The sequence below is a fragment of the Ixodes scapularis genome, unplaced genomic scaffold (genome assembly GCF_016920785.2).
Source record: "Ixodes scapularis isolate PalLabHiFi unplaced genomic scaffold, ASM1692078v2 PGA_scaffold1__304_contigs__length_218370807, whole genome shotgun sequence".
Taxonomy (NCBI): domain Eukaryota; kingdom Metazoa; phylum Arthropoda; class Arachnida; order Ixodida; family Ixodidae; genus Ixodes; species Ixodes scapularis.
The window spans coordinates 106,658,923-106,684,064 of NW_024609846.1; the positions used below are offsets into that span (position 1 = coordinate 106,658,923).

General features: G+C 46.8%; 1 protein-coding gene across 1 annotated transcript; it reads left to right on the forward strand.

Moving 5' to 3' along the window:
• Positions 1-230: 230 nt before the first annotated feature.
• On the forward strand, positions 231-24,887 carry LOC120850733. Its single transcript, XM_040223355.1, has 4 exons — positions 231-386; positions 1,310-1,957; positions 20,624-21,609; positions 24,431-24,887. The coding sequence occupies exons 1-4, from the start codon at positions 231-233 to the stop codon at positions 24,885-24,887; spliced, it is 2,247 nt and encodes a 748-aa protein (XP_040079289.1).
• Positions 24,888-25,142: the final 255 nt, after the last annotated feature.

Sequence of the window (25,142 nt, forward strand, 5' to 3'; positions counted from 1 at the left end):
CCATGTTCTGGCAGAGTAAACTCCTGCGGTATAAAAAAAAAAAAATACTAATTTTTTTTTTTTTTTCGCTGCTCCTAAGTTTTGCAGGCCGAGGACAATATTTTGTACTGTTTGGTTTGGTTGCGAGTGCCACTTAGCGTAGAGGTCTCTACCGGCGAATGCAACGGCCCAATAATCGCAGCCAGTGCGCGGAAAATCTCGGGGGCCTTGAGCGGGTGTGTGTATTGACGATGAGGAAGAAGAAATGCCCAATGTGCCGTCTCGAGCAGTTCTATTTGCACCTACCCCTCTGTCATCGCAGTTATACAGTTATCTTCGTTATGCTTTCTGAACATATCGAAACGAGCGATGTCAACGAGTACTTCCCAGCTGGACCGAACGTCAAGGTACCTCTCAATGTTAACAGTTTTTTTAAACTTTTGATGGATTGTGAAAGCTTAGATCCGAAGCTCAATTTCCTCATTAAATCGGCGGAGATGATGCAGACTTCAACAGTTGAAAGAACTATACTGTCAACAAGATATTTCGGTGGGACCATATTAGGGTTCTATACCCGTCAGGTTAAAAGGTTTCTGTGGAAGTGGAAATTTGGAGTTCGAAGGCGCCATCTGCCATATATCATTCTTAATTGCGCAGAAGAAAGCAGAATGTGTAATACTAAAGATCTTATAGAAGCGTTTGCTCAATTGTGGAAGGCCATCCAGGGCGAAGACGTTTATCGCCCATGTTGCCAATAACAAATACGCTGTCATAGCTAACGGTTTTCGAAACGATGACTGAACGGACGTTTCAACTTTGAGCCTAGTTTACCAGAAAGGAAGGAGGCATGCTTAGAGATTACACGCAGTGCCTCTGTATAGCCACACGCTCGTACCTATCACAAATACAGAGACATCGCCATAGTCCTGCGTTGTTTTGAAGCGCGTCGCTGACAGCGAGATTCCTCCCTGTCCATGTCATGCCATGTAGGTAGGAAGCTTCTGAAAGCGACATGACGACACCAGAGGTGAAGCTGGAGGAGACTTCGGTTTGGAGGGACACGCCCCCAATGATAACCAAAAACGAAAAAATTCTAAAACACCCTATTAGACGAAAGGCACACCCTGGAGCACCCTTGGGGGCTTTTCCACCGACCGTGACCTCTACTTACGGCTTCACTTGGGATTTTCTCATTTGGCTTGTTCGAGCCGGTATGTTACCTCCTTCCTACCTCCATGTGTCAGACTGTCAGCGTTGCTAATGATGCTGGCAGGTAAGTTACCTTGCCTGCACGTTGGCTAATAACATTTCGTGCAAACCTTCCATGTAGGACGATGTGGCGGGAGAAGCTCCTGCAGAATCCCCGGTCACCCAGACCGGGAGGGAACGAGCTCTCTTGGCGCTCATACTCGTCCTTTTGCTTGTCCTCGCCACAACCGTGATGCTGGCGGCTCTTCGGTCGCCGAGCTCCGGTGTTCCAAAAACAAACCAGGAGACCTTTCTTGATTTTCGCGTGCAACGACAAACCGCAGACCCATGTCAGGATCTCTACAGCTACTCGTGCGGCAACTGGGACGTGTTCAAGAAAAATGACGAGGACGCCTACGACCGACTGGAGAGGATAGTCATGGAGACCGGCCGCAACTGGATCATGCAGACGCCCGTGTCTTTGGACCAACATCGAAGCAGGGACAAAGTGATGGCGGCCTACAAACTCTGCCACAAGGTCTACTTGGGCAGAAAGGAGAATATGAACGACGCGAGGCAGTACCTGTCGAGACTCGGCCTGCGCTACTACAACGACTCCTTTCCTGTCACCGGCATCGTGGAGTTTATGGTCAAGCTGACCATGCGCCACGGCATTCATACCCTATTAGCCATCCAGCCCAAGTATGACCTCGGCAACTTGGGTGACTCTGGCAACACAACGCGGTTAACCATTTCTGGCCAGAGCCTTATCGTAGATAACTGGATCGTGGTGAGCATAATTTTTTTACAAGATTCTTTTTATATCACATGTTGGAAGCACATTCCTTTTGAACAGCATAAATACACACTGACTTATTTCTGCGTACCTGTAAAGAGGTTCTCAGGTATTCAAATAAATAAAAATAAATTGGCTCTTTTCCCGCACTATAGTGGCACGGACAGTGGTAGCAAAATTGAATATATATTTTAAGGAGATGTGTGTGAACGCTACGACGTTTTATACATGGCTGCCATCTTCTGTATCGGGCCTTCTGCGCATAAACAAAACACCCAGCGGCAGGCGTCCAAAGTTGCTCTTGGAGGCAGCTGTCATGAGCTCGTTTAAAATAGCACCGGTGTAAGAAAGCCCTATCAAAGCAAGCGCTCGAGCGGGAGTGTAATGTGCAGTGCACGTATTTTGATACTGTACACCTCAGCAGTACACTGTTAGCGAAAATGTAATATTTCGCCTGTTTACACCCCATTTTCACTCGTTAGCATATTTTTACACGCTCTGCTAGTGATAAATCGTCAAAAAATTACTTGGGGTAGTAAAAATTGGTGTTTCGGTTTCGGTTTACACGACTAGGCGTGTAAGCAACACTGAAAACACCCCAGCCCAACACCCCAAAACGTCGAGCGCCATGTTGCTTCTGCCTTGAAGCGGTACGGCGGACGTAGCAGCCGAAGGTGAGTGTTTGATTTTTTTTTTATCAAGTTTGTATAGAATGTAGCACGTCTCAGATTTTTATTACATGCCATTCAAGAACGTTAGATTTGCTTTGAGCAAGCCGGCTCAGGCGTTAAGCCCGATTCACACAACCGGCGTTTAGACACCCCGTCGATTGGAAACAACTCGACTGCTCGCCGGTTCTTTTGCGCGAGCTTTCGCTCGGGCGCTGTGAACCCTATGAACTGTGGTGCTCAAAGCTAGCACAATTAGGCACGGCTAGCGTCCCGGTGGAAGCTGCAGAGAGCGGACACCGAAGACACCGTCGCATAAGAGTGGCGAAGCCGCGATCCTGCGCTGATCGTTGTCCCGCCGCTCTCTCCGGCAATATCGACACTTCGCTGCTGGGTGTCTCGTATTTCGACGTTTTAGAGAAACTTGGCATTGGCAAGCGCGAGGAGTCTCTATATCGTTTTCTCCGTCGCCTGCGTGGAGGAAACACGGTGGCGATAGAAACATATGCTCATGCAGTCAGTCAACTTGGACAATCCCCCTGTTCCCTCAATCCTATCGCATTCTTTGACTGCGTTTGTGACAACAACGTTTCCCCAGTGTGAAAGCTTTCAGTCACAACGGGCTACAAACTGGGTTGTGCATTGCATGTAGCCCTGAGGGAATTCTTCGCCGGAGACACCAGCACATTAGTTTCATTGGTAAGGTGACCGGCCACTAACGTGTTTCGCAAATGAAGCGATCACGGGTAAGTAGAAATGCAAACAATGTTGAATGAATATTAAGGTGGTTGTAGCCAGAGCCTGCCAGTTGAAATCAACCTTTAACAATATAGTCTGCGGTAACTTCTTTTTGCACTTAGGATTGCAATTTTAAACACAAAGCCACTCCACATAGCTGTCGAAAATCGTGTAAACAACAGCAGTCATCGTCCCCGGTTCGGATGAGCGAAGCCTTAGCTTGATGAAAAGAATGGCGGTCTATACTTCTTGGTTGTTTCAATCACAACCTCGCACAGCTGAACAGACAAACAAATCAAGGAAATATATCCCGCGCTGGCTTGCAAATCACAGCACACAAGCAGGGTACATAGCAGAGCAGAAAACACTGGCAATGAGCACACGGAGGCATGCAGCTTCCTTTCTTTTTCCCTCGGCGAATGATTGGTTTGCTGCAGCATTCCGTAAGCACGTCGACATTCAAAAGTTGAGCCTGATCTGTCTTGCAGTGCCTTGCGGAACGGCAAGTATCGCCCACCATTCCGCAAGGCACTGCAGGACTCGCAAATGTGTGAACAGTGCTTTGCAATAAAGGCCATGATCGGGCAGCAGGTGCCCATCTAAAGACATTTAATATTGATTGGCATTGAACTAACCTTTGGGCTTCATCACGTAGCAAGCATGGGTGAGGTATAATTCAAGAACATTTAATGTTCGACGAGTTTAATACGTTGTGGTGCTTTCCCATCTGTTTCGGTGTCACGGAGTGGGGTTCAAATTAATAAAAATAATTCAATGATCCACTCTGAGAATAAACGCGAAATAACGGGAAAAGAACAAGAGAGCTAAGTTCGACCATTGACTAGCGCTAGGTCCACGCCTGGTGTATAATCAGTAGAGAAAGATGATGACACAGGGAGGATAAGCAAACAAAAGATTAGATTTAATAAAGTGAAAAACTTAGCTGTACACGGCAATAGAGCACTCAACACAAACCACACTCCAGCTCAAAGCTATGGAGCCCTGCGAGCCAGAAACTAATACTAAAAAGACTCGACGCTCATAAAACCGGAATAAGCCAACAAAACAGTGACGAAAACCCGACACTAACAACGAGAGCAAACCGAGATGGAGCTCGAACGTTACCGCTACACACATGGGATAATCCCCCAAAACAGTCGCAACAGAAAGTAGCACTGTGTAAAAATCTTCCCAACATTCAACAATTCGTACTTCAGAGCCAGAGAATGCAGTAGACAAGTCCTAGAAAACCAGGCTTAGCTTTCCAATAGGTGCCGAGTCCAGAGCAGTCCATAGTCTGGAGTTGTCGGCCGAAGAACGGCGTCTCGAAGTCCAGCGGTCCAATTAGAGGCTTGATGAGGTCGACACCGCGCACCACACAGCCACACACGCTTCAGCACAACAAACTCAAACACTTGTCCGACGGGCAGGGCAGAAGCCAAAAATTACACGTTACACGTTCCAAGACTCATCTGCAGGGAGTAACCGCGTTGAGTAGCGACCCGGCCAGCTCTGGGGTTGGACTACCTTCTTTGTTCCCGAACCCCCTTTTATAGGCTCGTCTACCGACCAACCTCCCGTTTCCCCGCCTTTCGGGTCAGTCAACTTTCAAGAAAAACAAAGCCACACAGCAACGACCCAAATGGCAAAACCTATTACATTTTTCAGACAACCAAACATATGTGCCCATCCATTCCCCCGTACGAGTCCAAAAACATCAATTATCGCCGATACATAGATACGGCGGCAGACTGAGCAAAGCCGCCGCCTTCAAAAAGTGCGCTAGCCAGCGTAAACATCTTTGTATCCCGGCAACGTCCCTGCATGTCAAATCGGCACCATACGCGAGCCAGCATACGCACCCCTCCGTCCGCGAGGTCAAAGCCACAAACTGTGACCTGGGATGATCTACGTCGCCCGTTAACAAAAACCCATTCCGCAAACGAGCAAATTCGTTGGGGACTTCGAAAGGAACTACGACGGGACGAACTGAGATTAAAAGTGGCACCACACTCCCCCTTTTTGACCGTACCAACACTTAAAGTGGTCCAAAAAAAAGATCATAAAAGTATTTAAAAAAATGAAGAGAAGCCTGAATTTGTGACACCCGGTTTCTCCATCCTGTGTTTTTTTCGTGCTTTTTCTATTACGAAGCGAGACATTATTCCAGCCGTAGGCACCAGATGTAATTCCCGTCTGCGATCATAAGATTATAGGATCCTAACTGCCGGCAGCTAAGTGTCAATTACATCCGGCTTGTGCATACAGTGCAACATCTTTTGCTATTCAGCCGATCATCACTTTACAGCCTGGGTATCTGTTCTTGTAAACGACAGTAGTGCTACATGTTAAACGGCTCTAAAGCGATAGAGCAAACTCACATCTCATTATCTTTTAGCTGAATAAACTGTTTTTGGTTATGCTTGTTACCCAATTTTTGTTTTAAATTTAATTTTCTCATATAAACACCTTACATTATAGAAAAAAAATCTTTTTATAGTACGGAGGTGTCCATATTAAGAAGACATGACTGTATCATCTTTGAAACTAGTTTGCCACAGCCAGTGTTATAATATGTATTGATTTTTTATGCAGTGCCTGCCTTTCCTTGCCCCTTGTGAGGACGACTGAGAAAGCGACTTTGCGCCACAACGACGGATGGCAAGTGTCCCAAGTGTCATCACCTATAGTGGTCATGTGCTATGTGTTCGCAGCATTGTAAGCCGACCGTGGAGCACTTTCAAAAGGGAACTTTCGCCATGTGCACAGTATGGCCGTGTACAATACGGGGCACGTACAGTCAGAAGAATTATGAGAGGGAACATGCGGGCGCGTGTCACTTGGTACAGGCAGAGCAGCCTAGCAAGTGTCATGCTTGTGCACTGAGGGGCCCTGGTTTGAAGAGCCGAGGCAGAAGTTTCAGCGGCAATGTCACCGCCCTGGCGGCTTGTCGCCGAAGCAGAAACGGGGTTAGCTAGCTTTGCTCGTGGCTGGCTTTGTGTAGTGTGTGTAGACCGGGAACGTAGGCTTATGAATTTCGGCAACGAGAATACTACACGGCTTTGGTGTTTTGGTACGAGCAACAAACGTGACACTATCTGCTACGACTAGCTACGACCACCCACCGCAGCGGTGAAGGCATCCAAGAAGCAGAACCTGTGTATTACGCCGTTGCCGTAACCCAACAGTGCTCATTTGTCATGGAGGGCTTTCCGCCCAGAGACTTTGCTCGTCACTGAGTGTTATTTCCCGTGTTTCTCTTTGTGTGCGCAGTGGCTGGACGGGCCTCATACAGCAGTTCTTCAGTCTCAAAGGTGACTAAAAGTTGAGGGTGGATGGACTTGCAGCAATCCCCTCGGTTGGTGCGTGTGACAGAACCTTTGTACGGCATCATCGGGAGGATGCTGTTGTGAGTTAGCAAGTTGTCCAATTGTATGTTCATTATGCTAATATTTGAAAAAGCTTGTTTAAAAGGATGCTGGACCAAAATTTGGATTTCATAAAATAAGGCCGCGGAAGCTTTGAATGGGAGCTCTACAAACTCCGAAACATCACTCATACATTAATATCTCAAACGGATGGCCGTATTCTTGGAAAGGAAAGGGCACAATCAAACAAGAAATGTGACATCATACTTCTCCTGGTACACTTTAGAGTGAGGGGAAGCGGCCTCGCTTCTCTCATTCCCGCTTCGGTTCACCTGCTTAAGGGGATGAAGCCTAGAGGAGAGGGAATGAGAATCGCGACATCACATGTCTCGTCGGCCTTGTTGAATCCCACATGTTTCCAAAAATACGGCCATCCGTTAGAAATAATGCTGTATGTGTGATGTTTTGGGGGTTTTGCAGCGTCCCGCCTACCGCCCCAGTGTTGTTTTGCAAGCTTCGAATTTCGGTTAAGCATACCTTTTAATATGAATAATTGTGTCATCAGAATGTTAGAACATGTCAGTTCTACACAGCTACTCTCAAACATTTTCGAGTGGTCTCGCCTGCCAGATTCAAAGGGGGGGGGGGGGGGGGGGGGCAACATGTACATGTTTTTATGTCTACAGCACAAATAGTTCCTATCATGCACTCTAAATAGCTGTCAATCGACAGACTGGGTAAAAGAGTGAGCACAAACAAGTCCAACTACCAACAATGCTGTCCATGGCGAATCTTGGACACCATGTCTTACGTTAAGTGGCTCAGCGGTCTTTCTATAGTTCTTTTCATTGTTGCCGGTAGAGCAGCTACCGATAGGGGGGGTTGCGAGGACGTCAACTGTGAAATGCAGTTTCTTCACATAATGTTTGCACTTTGGGAAGTTTCTACACATATACCTTGAAGTCGCTATTGTACGGATGAAACAACTTTGTAAGAGTGTCTATGAAAACTTGGGCAGGGTTCTCTTTAACGTGCCTGACTTACAACAAGGCTGTCCAACTTGAGAAATTTCACTGGTGGGAAGCTTATTTTCATATAAGAATGGTGTACTTCTTCACAGCGCTGTATGTATCCAACAGAAACTCCAAATGTGTTCAATAAAAGTAGCATTTGCTAATATTGTGTTTTCTGTGTATCTGATGCACTAGGTTGTATTTGTTTTGAACGCTTGCTACGTTTAGGCTATAAAAAATAGTCTAAATTTTATGCCGACAAGCTTAATGAAAAAGAAGTGTTCGGTCTGAATAAAAGATTCCAGAAATTACACTAAAATAAATTGCTACTTGGGGTAGCAAAAATGGTGTTTTACAGTCGACTCTCATTATTTCAAACTCCAGGGCCCGTTTGCTCGAAGCGCTAACCGCGGCTGAAGTTAGCCGCAGTACCTAGGAGAGGGATTTTCAAATCACGTGACTGGCTCGGTTGGGATGCCGGGAAGCTTGGCGGTGCCCCGGTGAGTGAGCGCCGCACGCTTTGGAACTAATATGTCGTTGTAGCTGCAATACCGGGCACGTTAGTTAGCAACGAATGGTGCAGGAGGCTTTCGCTTTGCCTTACCTCACTTCATCACAAAGCATGAGCAAGGCTCTTGCCGCATTTTTTAGATAGTCTTTCGACTCTGGCCATTCCTAAGCCTAAATGAATGGGGTAATTGTCGGCTTAGCAACATCTTTGGAAAGCGGATTGTCTTGACTCTATCGGTCGGGTATTGATTGCACACAAAAGCAAACAGCATCCCTATAGACCTTTTTCTAAATTACCCAAGCATCGAGAAGAACACTGGAAGTATAATTCTGCGGTCCGCACGCACTGGCCTTCCTCTTATAAAAGATTCGAAGTAAATAATCATAATAAATATTTGACCAATGCACGTGCAAGACAAAATTTGTTTTAGACTTTTTGCTTTAGAACAGTTACTACTTCAGACGCCAGCACGTGCAACGCTTGTAACTACACTTGTAGCATGCACCTCGGTGCTTGGGAAATTTAGAGAAAGGTCTAATATGGTTTATTGGGACGCTGTCTGCTTTTGTGTGCTATTAATACCCGGCCGATTGAGTCAAGGCAATCCACTTTCCAAAGACATTGCCATGCTAACATTTATCGCGTTCATTTAGGCTTAGGAATGGCCAGAATCGAAAGACTATCTAAAAAATGCGGCGAGGTCATATGCTCATGCTTTGCGATTTAAATGAGGTAAGGCAAAGCGAAAGCCTCTGGCACCATTCATTGCTGACTAACGCGCCCAATATTGCAGCTACAACGACATATTAGTTTCAAAGCGAGCGGCGCTCACTCACCGGGGCACCGCCATGTTTCCCTGCATTCCTGCCGAGCCAGTCACGTGATTTCAAAATCCCTCTCCTAGGTACTGCGGTTAACTTTAGCCGCGGTTTGCGCTTGAGCAAACGGGCCCTGGAAGCCACACACTTTAGTTTGAAATATCAGAAGATTGAATTATCAAAATTCATCTAAATATTGTCACGAATAAAAACATACTTCTTTATTAAACTTAAAATCAGTGTGTAATGCGCCGAACTTGTGCTGAGAAACATAAATTAACAAAGACTTTTGATGGTGTCGAAAGGACAACTGCGTCAAGCAGCCAAGCGAAGGTACTTTTGTAAGCGCGTGGGTATCTAGAAGTTTCTGAGCTCGAACAAAAAAAATTTTAAAGTCGTCTCTTCATTCCAGTCACGCAAACAAAAGAAAGAAGGACATGCGCTGGCGGGGTCAGCGGCATGTGAGTCGATCACGCTGCTGACTCGGCTATTTGCACATGGCATTACTCCCCTCTTGTGAAAGACTCATCGTCTTTATGCAACACAAAATTAAATTAACAGCTTAAACAAGACTAAGTCAAAATACAGAGTCTCGTAAATAGCAGATTTTCACAGTCCTACCGAGCATACCTAGTTCAATTGAGTCGGAAGACGTGAATCGCCTACGGGTCGCAGAGGGCAGCGTGACAATGTTGATGTGCCATTGGCCAACGACTTACAACTTAGGTCTCGTGTAGCGAATAACGTTGAGGTCGAAGCACCACTTTAACAGTTCCTTGCTGCGACGATGAATTGGTGTTTAGATTCACAGTGGGTAGCCAGGCTGAAACTGGGCGTCGTGGTGACAAAGATTGTAGCAGTCATCGTCAGGAACTTGTGGCTTGCATCAAAATGCGACCAAGCTGGCAAACTTCCTTCGTTCGTTGAGTGACATACCAGGCGTCGTCGTCCTGTTCGTCTTCGTGACAGATACCACACTTGCCGTAGGTATTGTCATCGGGTTCATCATCAAGGTCGCCGTCAAGTTTGTAGTCGAGGTTGTCGTTAAAGGGCAACTCCGGACCATACTTTCAATTTTGGGATTATGACTGTTTTTAGTGCAGTCAGCGTCCCTGAATTGCAGGGTGTAATTTTTTCCTCGTTATTGTGCGTAGTTTTAAAGATATGGATGCCTCAAAGTTTTGTTTGGGGCACGGCCAACAAAACCGAAACTAGCTGCTCGAGGCCCTGGCAGCACTAGAAATCAGCCGCTATGTGAACGTGACGTCAGGATCGTTCTCGTTCAACGAGTACGCAGGTTGATCAGCAGCTGCTTCTGTTGCGCTAGCCGTCTAAAGGTAGGAGGTAAGCTGATTTTATTTTAATTCTGTATATGTGGTAGTTATCCAGCACATGTAGGAAGAGTTAGTGCGTATACCCAAAAGCTAGTGACTGGAAAACCCGTAAACTCGTACAGTGCCGTACTCGGCGGCCGCTGCCGCCGTGCGTGTGCCATGCCGTACTTGTCGCTAGTATACCCAAAAGGTAGCGACTGGAAAACGAGTGAACTCGTTCAGTACCGTACTCAGCAGCTGTTGCCGTGTGTGCAGTCTTCCGTACTCTGTCGCTAGGCCTAAATTGTCATCGGGGCTCCGTGGATGGAGCGGCGTTGCTCTACGACGCGCTGCCAGTGAAGTACAGTACTGGGGGCCCTCTCGCTTTCGCGCTGCGGGTCAGTAACAGACACGAAGCTTTGAGGCTTTCCGGCACGGGCTGCTGCGTTAGGGCTGTACATGTCTGTTTTTGCATTCTTTTTTCCTTGGGCGCGTAAAAGCCAAAGTCCACTCGTCGAACAGCGTTTACCCACACCTTCTTCAATTTCTGGTACGTTGGAAACTTGTGAAAAAGCACCTCCGGGTTGTGCAGCGGGTTGTTTGAGCAGCCCACAGCACTACAAGTTCTACTCGGCATCTTTCGAGGAACAGCTGGGCAGTCTTGGGCGCTACGAGTTGCTCGCTAAAACCAGTCTTTGAGTCCTCACAAGCAAATAAACAAAAGGCTATACCGAAGCTACACGGGCTACAGATAAAAGCAATGGCTAAACATGACAATCACAAGTCCAAGTAGCGGGGGTAGCGGCTCAAAGAAGCGCACTCCGCGTAACGTTTGGAGGAAAAAAAGAACGATACTGACATCACGGTCCAATGTTGCTTTAGTGATCGGCAACCCGCTAGCCGACCGCTAAGGTCCAGCGGCTCGCGGCGGGTCACATTTTTATTATCGGCATTAGTTGAGAATGCGGCATCCCACGGACGTAATATTTTGGCTGGGGTCGTATTTTGTGTCACTACAGCGATACCAGTAATTTCTTTAATTTCGAGTTTTGGCCGGAGTTGCCCTTTAAAGTCATCGTCCGGATTGTCCTTGGGTAACTGTCGAAGCCGTAGTCGGGATCGTCTTCCATGAAATTGTTTGAGTCTTCGCCTGGGTCATCATCAGTGTCGTCATCAGTCTCGTCACCACGGTTGAAGACTGTTTGTCATCGAGGCCGTTGTCAGGCTGGTTGTTGACATTGTAGCCGGGTTTGGTCTTTGGAGTTGTCGTCCGTTTCATCATCAGCGTAGAAGTCGTCATGATGTTTTCGTCTAAGTGTGGTAGCCAGGGGCTTTGTCAAGTTCATTGTCCGGGTCGCTTCCGAGGCCGTAGTTGAGGTTGTCGTTGGTGTCAGAGTTGGAGTCGTCCTCGGATGATTTCAAGGACGTCGCCTTCACGATCGTCGTCTTCAGAGTTATCGTGTTCACAGATGGTACGCTTTATGGGCATAGACTGCGTTACCCTGCACATCCACCAATATGTCATGAACAAAAACAAACTTGATTAATAAAACTTCAGATCAATGTTAAATGCAGCGAACTTGTGCCAAGAAACATAAAGTAACAAAGACCGCACATACTTTGACAGCGACAAAAGGACGACTGACTCGAGCAGCCATGCGAAGCTCTTTTTGTAAGCCCGTAGGTATCTAGAAGGTTCCGAGCTCGAACAAACAAGATTCTCGAGTCATCTCAAACATTCTAGGCGTGCAAACAAACAAAAGATTCCCCGTTCCACCCAACTCCATTGCAGAGAATTGGAATTTTCTAATACTAATTCCATTCCTTTGAACTCCTGGAAAGGAAAAACTGGGCCCATTCCCACTCCTGGAATGGCTGAACTGCTGCATTCCATTCCTCTCAATCCCTCCCAATTGTGAAAATGGCACTTGACAGCTAGTACTAAGTTACCGGAAAATAACGTCGGCGTAAAGCTGGCGTTGTGAAATGCGTAGACAACTGCAAAATTCAAAACCCTACCCGCAATCATTGATTCTACTAAGTTGAGCTTTGGTCGCACATAGCACTAGTGGCAATTGGTATGGGGGCACTGCAGATATTGATCGCACCACCAGGTGTAAAAGCCTCGTAACAGAGAGGAAAACTAAGTCGCCCATCTTTTCCACAAAAGAACCGTATATGTCCTCCACTTTTACGAGATACATAATAAGTGAGGAGTCACGTGTATTAACGAAGTGCGGGCGGTATGACATTGTCCCTGCCTGGTAGCCTGCAACTGGTGCTGTAATCACACATGGTCCCAACAGCCTTATGGTTGCATCTCGCAGCACCAGGAACGACACTTTGGCTGTGTTCCAAATCTTACCCAAATAGATCCGAGTTACTCCGGTGGGTCGTGTCACGTGACAACACAGATTGAAAAGTGCTGGGCACGGGTAGTTTTTGGAATGCTGAGGTACAAAACCCTTACCCTGGATTAAGATTGAGTAAATTGCCCTTCTCAGCCTACAACTCTACAGTTTGGGTTGCTTCACTGGGGTTGCCACTTTCATCCTCGAAGGAACATAAGCAGTCAGATAACCAAACCGTCAGTTACCTAAGTGCAATAATGCCGTTTCGAAAGCCCCTTTGACGGCATCTAAGCAGCTCGCATTAGAACAAAGCCTATTCCATTCCTACTCTATTCTGGGCAAAATGTAACTACTAATTTCATTCCCATTCCATTCCAGTGCTGCCACCATTTTATTTGCATTCGATTCCAGGGTTGTGGAAGTGCGGAATCGATCCAACTCTGGAGTGGCAACTCCTCAACACTGGTGATAGTCACCAAGGCACCCAGTTCAGTGTGAATGCTGTCCTCACAGCCCATCCAAAGCTGTTATTACTGTAACAAACTCCAGTACGACGAAGTAGTTGAATTCGGAAGCCTGTTGTGCAGATTTGTACCTTGCATTGTTTCCGGTATTTTTTATTTCTTTTGTATTTTATAATGGACAACAACCGTTGTAATCTCGGTATTGTTGCCAAACCTGAAGGTTTTATCATCGGTGCACTTTTAAATAAATACATATATGCCACAGCCGCAGCTCAGCGATGAGCACTTACACTGCGACTTAGGTGTTTCGTAAGTATTCATTTTGATTGCGCGATAATGATGTTTGTCTTCTGTTAGAATTAAAAAAACCAAAACAATATTCAACATGATGGATAATTTTGGACACCCGCGGCATGTGTGATCTGAGCATTTGTTCTTTTCATCTGAAGTGTGTCTCTTGCTTACTACCTATAGAGCATACGATGTTGTGGACGGAAAAGATGCTGCGACCGACTTCGAGCAATAAAAACATTCTGTTTATTCTCATGTCGTTGAGCTCGTGGTGACGAGTATGAGTAGCACTGTCATCTTTGGCGATGCCAAAGCTGAACCGATAGACTGCCGCAGAGCTATCGCCCTCAGCTCTGCACTGTGAGGAATGGCACGATTTTGTTGAAGTGATTGCGGCTCCAGAGAGGTGTCGTTGCTGTTGACATGTACCGCAAGCAGGATGACATACTAGAGAGCAGGAAAGAGAGCGTTTGGAAGCCGTGCATGGTAGTTGACGCCGAGGTCAGGAAATGAGGCAGCAGACGGGGGAAATCGACCCTGTCGTGCTTTCAGTCCGGCTCGATCAGTTTGGAGTGTACAGCCTCGGACTGAAAGGGGGATGCCGGCCGACTGCGGGGCCGATGCAACATCCCCTAAGATGAGGAACCGAACTGAGAGCGAATGCCTGACATGGCAACGATGAGGAGACCCTGGTCGGCTAGCAGCATGCCTTGTGAACAGTGTGAAGATGTCGATGAATATTCACTTGCCAAGCCGGTGGGGCAAGCAAGGTGGTTGCAGCCCATTGCTGGGAGATGCCGGTGCTAGATGCGACAGTGCAGAGGTGGTTGCGGAGGCGCTGCAGATGTGGAGGCTGAGAAAGTTGAATATGTGCCTACTGCATTTTCGTCCGAAAAGGCAGAGCCATTGCCGTGCCCTTGGCCACGAAGAACATTCCCCTGGATAGCAGGTGCTCGGAGTCAATCATCATGTCCAGGTCACCAATCTGTAGCACTTTCGATCTTGAGGACGGAAGAGACGGTGCAACAGACTCTGAGTTTAACTGTAAAAAAATTCTCTTTATTCTCGTACCGTCAAGCTCGTTCCGACGAGTAGCTTGCTTTTATACACTGCAGTCATTAGCATTATAGTTGATCTAAGTATTTTGCAACACCATGCATTAATACGGCAGATTGGGCGAGTTGGTACGGCATAATTACGAACCAGCGCACAGGTAGACCAGTTACTCAAAATCCAAATACACAAAAATATACACTCGCACAGCGCTGATGTGAGTTTTTTGTGTTTGGATTTTTGGTAACTGTCTACCTGTGCGCTGGTTCGTAATATTGCAACACTGCCGTCTTTAGGCGGTGTGGAGGCTGAACCGATGGACCGCCAGAGGCCCATATCTGTACCTGTTTCATATACTGAATGCCTTTTTGCATGGCTCTGTGTTTACTTTTGTCTTCCAGATTTTTACTGCTCACTTGTTTTTTTAATTTTATTTAGAGGATACTACTGGCCATTGAAGGCCCAAGTAGGAGTGGGGTACAACATATGCATTCACACACCTACAACAACAAACAAATAACACGACATTAAGAGGTTTACAACAACTAACCAGCAAATATACAGGATATATATATTTAAAAGGGGGGGCGGGGGGGGGGGGGGGGGGGGGCGGCACAGCATGCATCAAGCAGCATGTAATTCAATCATTTGTAATAATAGATGTGAAATTTAAAACTCATATTTAAGATTGAACATTATCAAACAAATGTGAATTTAATTAAGCTATAAATTTTATATAGACTGTTACTTTTTATACAATTTTGTCTAGATTTGTCAGGATACAATCTGCAAGTATGCATAAAGTAACTGGAAAGTTGAAAGAAGCAAATTAGAGATTGCAAAACCTACTTCTCAATAGATATTTTTTTCCCAAAGTATTTACGTGATAGTGCAGCTGAAATAAGGCTCCTTTTTCAGTTTTTTTTTTATTTGAAACACCTTAAAAATACATTGTTTTCTAAGATTTTTTTTTTATTATTATGCTTGGAAAATTAAGTTGCCGATTGTGTTCAGTTTATTCTAAACTATTTATATGAAATTCCAGAGTGCTTTTGTGCATAACAGTGGCTAGATAAGGTTTTTATAATTTCTGATAAAACAAACTGACTAGTTTCTCTTTAGTGACCGTTTCGCCAAGGTGACAGCAGAACAAGTAACGGATCCCGACGTCAAACTGCAGGAATTTGAGATATATGTTTTCTTAGCGAATGCACGCCACTGTTGTGACATATTTGAATATCCTTATCGCTTGCTTGGGCTCAGCGGGTAATGCAGGTCGGCACTAGCGTGAGTATAAAGGCTGAACTGCATAAAGCGATTTAGCGAGCGACGGCGACAGCGACGAATCAGCGACGTATTACGAAGATTTCTTACTATCGCTCGTCGCGTCACTCGGTTTTTGGATTTCTAGAAAACATCGTTCCGCTTTCATGCGGCTTGCGTCGTCGCGCGATCGTGACCGAGCGTCAGCGAAGCGGGTCGCCGTCGCTGTTCTCGTCGCTCGCAAAATCGTTTACATTAGGTTTATACTTCACGCTGTCAATACTATCGACTCGAGCGCGCATAATTTCATTTCCACGGGAGCGCGTGTAAATCAAACCCTAAACCAAGACGGGGGCTGCAGCCAGCAGCTTTGAGAGCGTCATACAATGGATTATAGTTTGACAGAAGCAAGCACACACTTTGCTAGCGCATTCCAGCCTTGAGCGCTCGAACTTCCGAAAACGAAACCAGATTTTGCTACATTTTGGCTAGCTCGAAACATTTTTTTTTAAATATAGGGTGTCTTTTAGCTATAATCTAGACTAAGAGAAATGTGTACCTTCCCAAATTATATTTATGTCGTCGTACTATATAAGTAATAATTGTGTAATATCGTTACGTTCATATAAAATACGGGGGGTGTCACCGGACCTTCGTCTGAAACAAAAAGTCTGCTATATATACCGAGCGGGTTTCTATTACAATTGAGTAGGAGTGTCGGGTTGTTAGTGCCTCTGTCGTTGTTTGTGTATGTAGATGCTTGTATGTTGATCTTGTGGTATGTGCTGTGATGTATGTGTTGGTATGCTGCCGTCCGTGTTCAAGCGTGTCACTTCCACAAATGCCGAAATGTCCTTCATTTTTTGTAGTTTTCCGCATACTCACTAGGTGGCGCAAGCAGCCGCCCAATTTCATTTTATCTTTGTTTGTACGTAGTCCATTTATGTGTAAGGAACCACACCACATAGCTACAGTCTAGTAGAAAAGTAACCGCGTGTTTAAATGGCGCATAGCGCCGGCGTTCAGTTCGTCTTCGTTCGTTGGCCGTTTCGGTAGCCGATTCGTACCCGGAAAGCCGCAAAATTTGCGTACACACGAGATATGAGTGGATACGTCGAAACGTCGCGTACAACTTTGCTCGCGGTAAAGAGGTGAGCGGGACGTCGGTAACGCCGGTCGGGTAGGGTCGGGTCGGGTCGGTGTCGGAGCTATTCGTCGTCGCTCGCGGCAAACGGGCTTTTTCAATAAAGTTCATGTCTGTGGTCGCGAAAAGATAACTGCTGTGGAAATTACCCGGCGTCGGTGACAATGCAACCGGCTTGAGGCCTCGGCGATCGGCTGAACCGCCACGCGAACGAGACCTGCTCGGTGGGGAAGCACGCTGCTGGATGCAGTCGATGGTCGCTCCCACTGTCGCGTAATCGCCGTAAATGGATACGGCGTCGGCGCTTAGGGGTGAATGCTTGCGGTAGTTCAGCACGTATGGACGATTACGAACGAACACGTGCAAACTACGCTTTCGCTGCGGCGAAAAGCCGTGTAAAGCGCTGGGCCTCGCTCGTCGAACCCGTCTTGCGTCAAACGGCCGCCATTGTAAAAAAACACCCCTAGACGTGTGATCGCAGAACGAAGTACACGTTCAAAGATGTTCATTTTACACGAGACCTCGGGTGCAAACGAAATACACCGAGCCTCGCGTGTAAAACGAACACCATTTGGGGAGTCCGCCCTGGGACAACGGTTTACACGTCCAGGGGTGTACTTTTTCGCTGTGTGTGTATGCGCTTCCCATTTTGTCGCAAGCATCCTGTAATCTCTCCCACCATATGTGCGACCGCACTCGCTCCCTTCTGATGACAACTCGAACTCGCTGTTGCCGCTTGATAAGGCCATATTTTATAATGTAGAAAAAAGGCGAACGTATATTCTGGTTTGAAAGAGCGGTAGTTTATGAATTTTGTTTAAGAAGCGTTCTCCGAGTGCGGACACCCTAGCGGCGAAAGCTCGAACTGCGTTTGCCGTCTGAAAAGGGAGTGGCGCCACCTCTCCCGCCTCCTTTGCGACTCACGAGTCGCTGAGGAGGAAGAGAACGCAAAGTCACGTGTCCCGTGAGACAGTCTTTTCTTAAAGATTGGCGAAGTGATTGCCGTGCGGACGACTGCTTGTTGAATACCTAAGGAATCATAATCCACGAAGGCTGATTTGACACGGTCCTTTGTGGTGGCCCCTAGCTGCTCGACTGTAGAAGTCAAGAGTCATGGTATTCGGCACTGATCTCTGTGATAATTTGCTGGATCGCGCATCCTCGCTTGGTCGCTGCAGCTTGAGCGCGGCCACCGGACGGCCATCTTGCATGCAGCGAATTCGCGTTTTTGCGAGCGTTGCAGAGGCTGGCGGCAGCATGCTAAAGACGTTTTCTACTCGTTCGTCGTTATTCGCCGAAGAAATTTCTTAAACCCTTGTGAAAGCGGTGATACTTGCCCTTGAAAACACGTGGAAATTTATACGAAAGTGCAGCGCCGCAGGAAAAGGGCACAACTCGTCGAAGGCAAATTTCGCCAAACTCGCGGCGTGATGAAAGCTTCCTTGGCACCCCGATGTGTTGCTTCTTTGTGCCTTTGTACGCTTGTATTCCGTTCAAGAATCGACGCCGTGTGGATCTGTTTTGCGTGTGCCATGTACGTGAAAGTGTATGTGCCTCTGGAGCAGCGTGTTACTTTACCCCGATGACTGTATGTGCAACTTGCGGCACTCGCGGTCTAGGAACGAGCTTGATCCAGTGCAAAGGGGTGACGGAACAAAAAAAAAAAAAAAAGGGGGGGGGAGGGGTGCGGCGGTTGCGGCGCGTTTTCTTATTTGCTTTGTTTGCTAGGCGCTTATGATAATCAGTTCAGTTGAACAAATACGTTTATATTCTGTGCACTCCGCCCCCCGCCTTTCCTACCAAATACTTCCGACACCCTGGCTCCAATATTCAAAGGGGGCGATTTGATTTGGACCCTTCAGGAATTGTGGTTTGACAACAGATTGCACACGATCCTATGGGCCGCATTTCAAATAGTTTCAATCTCACCGCCTTGCACGTTTGCCTACGAAAATCTTCCTTGCTCCACAGTGTTGCTCCATTTGTTCTGCGATATTTAGTAGATTTGGAACATGGCCATGGTTAATAATGTATAAGAGCAACGGTACAGATTTTCCCCTTTTTATTGATTGCAACTCGCCGGAATATCCGGATGACCCAGAACTCCTTGGCCGATATATGACGCAAAAACACCTACGCGGGACACGCCTTCAATACTTTGCCGCGGCGTCGATTCTTGATCGGTATCCAAGCGTGTAAAGGCATAGAGAGGCTGGCCAGGCTGGCCTCTGGTCGAATCCACCGATATGGGCGAAGGTACTTTTCTCGGATCCCAATCGAAATCTGGAGTGGGAACTGATCTAAAACCACGAGGGGAAGACGTCCGTCTCGATCCTGATCGCCCGGTAAAATAGGCGCGCTCCAGAAAAGTCGATCCTGGCGAGCTCCGAAACGACCGTGCAACTCACGGCGTGACACCGCTCGTAAAGCCTACTCCTATATATCCACTCGTATTCTACAAACAATCGTTATCCTTTGTACATTTTCTGCACTCGTCGAACGCATTAGAGCGCGGAACGCCGGCGTCTGGCGTTTGGCTTTCGCGTTCCAACGCGTTGGGCAAATGCAGTGGAGATAAACGCAGCTAGATAGCTTTACGTTTACCCACTAATCATTCCAACCAGAGCTCGACGTTTTGACGTCCCCGCGCGCTCTCGCCTTGTCCTCTCGCTGAGTTTCTGCCGCATAGATCATAAACTTAGAACAGTCTATCGTCAAACTCTTCTTTTTTGCCAAACCTTTAAGACCTTCCTTGCGCAAGAGAGCGTGTGTGCACGTTGTGAAGCCTTGGCTGACACATACCGCGGAGTCTGGCAGCCAAACTATTTTTGATTGTATAGCTGCTAGAGGATTTGCCCAATGTTTTCCTGCGTACATTTGTGATAAAGTATAAATGCATTGACTTCTTCGAAGAAGTCTTCGACATATCTATGCAAGGTAGCCTACGCCAACTTGTCGGAGGTGCAATTTAGGGCTTGCTAAAAAGCGAAGCCAATATCAATCAAGTAGTACAGGAGCCAAGTCGTAGATCACATAAAGGCACCGCCCGTGCGAGATGACCTCCTTGAGCTACCGGTGTGAACGTTCCACCAATAGCTGATGTCCTGAGCGGCTCTGTCGGAGTAGCAAACAAAAAGCAGCAAAAAGAGTTCAATGTACGTCGTTACGGTGAGCTGCCGAATTGAGCAATCCAGGTCCTTGATGATATTCTTTCGCTCAACAGGGATAACCACCGTACGTGCCGGTGAATACACTCATTAAAATGTGCTCCATCGATACGATGGGAGTCTCGCCCACGATGTCGTTGGGCATGCGGTCGGATTATGCACCAGGGGATGCAAATGGCTTCAAGCATGTAAGGTACGCCTCCTTACTGTAATATGCTGGCGCTGCCGACAAACCTTTGCCCAACTGCGGACGTCAGCAGTCATTTTTGGCCGTACGAATGAGGCGGCAATCATCCGTGGCAAGGCCCGGGTGCCTAGATATCTTCCGGGCCTTTGCGTGAAGGCCATTTAGGTGTTGTTATGACTTGCCGCAGTATACTACTCCGAATAAGATAAATCCTTAGGGTCTCATTTCAGAGGGTTCATATGACTTTGTCACTGTTTATACGAATGCTCGACCTAGCTAGTGAGTGCCTGAATTTGTATCTTTCTCTCCAGGACATGACGGAGGAAAGCATTATGGGAGTTGCAATCCCGTTTGCAGACGCTTCCTTCATGATTGACGTGCAAAAGGTGGATAGGCTGTTCCGCATATGGATCAACCAAGTACCGTCTTCTTACCGGACTCCAGTGATTGGGGTGTTCGACGCCATAGCAAATAAGACACCCAACATCGACAAGGCCACTTGGAAGGCCAGCATCAATAAATACCTCCTGACGCCTTTCGACGAGAACCTATCCCTCATAAACCTACATAATATGTGGGGACTGCTCATTATGAGCAACTTAAAGAAGGAGTTCGAAGCCAACACCAAGCCGGTGTACCACTGGCTGACGATGATGGTGCACTCGTACCTATTCTCAGCCTCGTCCTTCGAGTACGTGCTTTTGAGCCGATCGCCCACGAGCAAGTGCGCCAGCTACATCCGGCAGGTGGCGCCGTTCGCCCTTCAAGCCCTCTTCGCCCACAAGCACGTATCTACGGACGACGTGGCCCTTGCCAAACGCATTCACCGAAAGTTCGTCTCCCTTAGCTCGAGAGTGTTCCCCTGGCTGGGCGGTGACAAATCGGCACAAGAGCGATTTCGGAACGTACGAGTCATTTTGGGCATCCCCGATATCCTGTACAACCCGCTGACCATGGACAGGCACTACTCGTACCTGCCGAAGTTCGATGAACCAGTTGTCCTCAGTATCCTACTGGCTTTCGAGGCGAAGGCCAAACATGACATGCTAAATTACCAAATGGGGATGTTCACCAGCGGCGTTCTCGCCAATCGGTACCGATTCAAGCCTCTGCGCGAAGATGGCGTTGCGGAAAATTTCTTCCTCGGCGCAACTCCATTGTACGTGCCCTATTTCTCGGTGTTCTTCATCCCACCCGTGCTGCTGTCGACCACATTTTTTGCCGGCTCTAGTTCGGTGTCCCAGTGGGCAAGCATTGGACGCCTCATAGCCCGCGGGATGGTGCACCCCTTCACGGTGTAAGTCCACTTTCCTCAGCACGTCAGCAGCGCGTTCGTGCTAAAACGCGTGCCTAGAACCTCGACAGTGGAATTTTGGCTCGTTGAAAACTTCCAAATCCGTACCAGCAAGCCTGGAGTTTTTCGATGTGTGCTACTTCTGGTGGTATTTTTTCTATGGTTGCGCTGGCGCGTTAATTCCAGGGGGCGTAAGAGTAATGTTATGATTAATGCCTCTTGATAAAATTCATCCATCGAGCTTTTCCCGAGTAGCGACAGCCATTGTTGTGCGAACGCGCCAAATACGTGCCTCTAGCGAGGACTCCGCCGCCATTCGCTTCCAAGGGCCGCTCATTTCACTCCTGCACCGCCATACGCTTTCAAGAGCTGCACGAGGCATGTACCTCCTGCTTTGGCCCTATTGACGCTACTTGCAAGACAAACATACATACACCAGAGGGCTGTAGTTGTAATGATAAATGTGGTTAACTAGTAGCTTTGTTGCATGTTGTCATAATAACCATGGACAACGACACAATGCGGTGGAGTGAATTAGCGTGGAAGTCAGTCAAATGAGCTTCACCTCCGAGTTCGCAGCCGTCACCTGCGAGATTAACAGTCGACTAAGAAAGAAACGTATGCAAATATGCAAGATGTCAGTACGGAGCGTAAGTGCGTCGGCTTCTTGTGCAGGAGTTGCAGTGACGCCTGTACACGCCGAGCTCTGATTAGCTTTGATGAGAAATATAGGGGGTTGACCTCAATGCTATAGCTGGGTTGACCTCAATGGTATAGCTGGCTTGGTGTCTATACACTATCCTTTCAGTCGAAGGCAATCAGAGCTCGGCGTTTTGACGTCACCGCAACCCCTTCCAAGAAGCAGACGAATTTGCGCTCCGCATATTCTCACGCGATCAACACGCAGCTATGCAATTTTGTTTTCTATATAAAAGCCCGAATATTCGCGCTTGTTTGAATTATTCCAACACGGCGGCAAGCCCCTTAATTGTTTCTTAAACTCTCAGTGACTACAGAAAAAAAAAAAAACGCATAACGTTATCGGATATACATCCCTCTGAAGGCGGGGGACGGCTCGCCATGTTGTCGTCTGATAATAATGGAACTGTATCATCCGCATAATTAAATATAACAACACTAGTTATGCTGATTCACTTACATAAGTACACCAAACATATCGTGCCATCCTCCAGGGTGGCGGAGATAGAGCACGATCTGCAAACTGCCTAATTCCTCAAGACTGCTTTAGACTGCTCCGTTGACTGCGTTGCATGGCGTCGACTACTACTACTACTCGTAGTAGTAGTAGACGTGATACGCGGTGCATCTCGCACGCAGCTGTCGGTTGTCATGGCCAGAAATGGCATCGCCCCACCCTCAGCAGTCGAAAGCCGCCGTAAGGTAGTCAGCTCTACTCATAACGCAGATATATGAACCAGCCTTTAGAGTGCTGGGGGGAAAGTGGAAAAATAATGAGTCATTTCACCTAGTTTGTTGCGTTTTATTTTATTTGTTTATTTATCTATTTTTACTTATTTATACTACTGGTCCTTGTTCAGGACTATTGTAGGAATGGTTACATTCATGAGGTTACAAAATCGTCATCAAACAAACAAACAAAACAAACAAACACAAGAACCAAATGACACTAATATGTCACGGAAGGAAAAACACGCAAGCAAATACAAACAAAATCTTCACTCAACATTGAAATGTTCTCGTACATAATCAAGAAATGAAATTATGGAACTAGAGCTCGTTATTTCAGCGGGTAAGTTATTCCAATCTTTGAAAGTGCGAGGAAAAAAATGAGTATTGGGAAACATTATTTCGCAGCAACGGCTCAATGATATAATAGGGATGAAAGCTACGTATATTGGAGCGTGCAGAAAATGATATATACTTGACCCGATTGATGTTGATCATGCCATGAATTATCTGGAAGAGCAGTTTCAATCTGTTAATAATATTTCTCGTGCTAAGGGTTGATAGTTGTGCTTCATTAAGTAACTCACTAACTGAAGCATGCCTGTTATATACCCCGTAGATGAATCGAACCGCTTTTTTTTTTTGTACCATTTCCAGCCTATTGATGCCTTCTTTTGTGTAAGTGTCCCATATAACACTCGCGTATTCCAAGATAGGAAGAACAAAAGTTTTGTACGACAATAGTTTCATATCTGGAGCTGCCTGCCGTAATTTGCGTAGTTTTCTAGATGCTTTGTCTATAACCGCGGTGATATGTTTATCCCATTTTAAATTGTGTTATATGTAGTCCTAAATAATTATATTCATTAACACGGATCAGTGCTTGGTTACCTATGTGGTATGTTTAAAGTGAGGGGTGCTTTTTATGGGTAATAGACATACAGTTTTCTCCTAGGCAAGTACCATTTGCCAATCTGTAACCATTTGACAACCAACATTGTTTTCAAATCAAAGGCGCACCAATGTGAAGTTGCGACGCTAGCTTTTTCACCCATATTCACGATCGAGCAAAAATAATTTATGACTTTTTTTCTTTTTTTCAGTCATAAAATGATGTTTTTCTGCGAGATACAAAGGCTAGAGTATCTTCTTTTGGTAAATTGTTTCGGGAACCGGACTGTAACATCCTCTTATCCCCTCCGCTTCTAACCCTTCATCTTACTGTTCATCTTCACGCCCATGTGGCTTAGCGTGACCATGCTTAACGTTTAAATTTCGAAAAAAAAAAGACAGAACGGAAAGGAGAAAAAGATGTTTGGCGCGTGCCATGAGTATGCATTAAATACTGCAATCTCCCTAAGCTGTTCCGCCCCACCGTTTGTTTGTTTCTCTACAGCGCAAACGTCGAAAAAAGCGACGTCGGGCTCCTCCAGTACTGGCCTTACGACTTCTATTCGGAATACGCACTTCGCATCGCCTGTATGCGGAACCTGTACGACAACCTCATCCCCTCGCGAGGCACTAAGGTGTACGCCGACATTGCACGTGACGAGAACATGGCGGACATCGGCGGCCTGGAGTTGCTGCTGGAGGGCATCAAGAATGACTCGTGCTACGTGCCGACCAACCCGTCCCGGATACCCGGCCTCAGCCAGCAGAAGCTTCTTTTCGTCAGCTACTGTATGAGTTTCTGCGGAAGCAGGGCTTCCATCGACAGCTATGTCCCGTCAAAGATTCCGCGCCGCGACCATCGCTGCAACGTGGTGGTGCAACAATTTGACGAGTTCCGCAGAGCTTTCAACTGTCCCAAGCGGCCTGCCGGGACTCCCAGGTGCCGCCTCCTTATGTGGTAGGCGTCTGGAATCGGACGTCAGAACATATACGTGGTAGCTAGAAGAGTGCCAGTGCAATCGGAAAATTGAAGATGTTTGGGAGTAAACGAAACTGTTTTTTTTCGCTCCCCCCCCCCCCCCAAAAAAAAAAAGAAAAAGAAGAAAAAGAAAAAAAAAACGTTTTACGCGTTGCCGAACATTTCCTCTCAGCCCAAATGTAGCGCTAGGAGTCCGGATCAGGTGCCAAAGTGTCAGACCTTAACGTCATTAATTTAA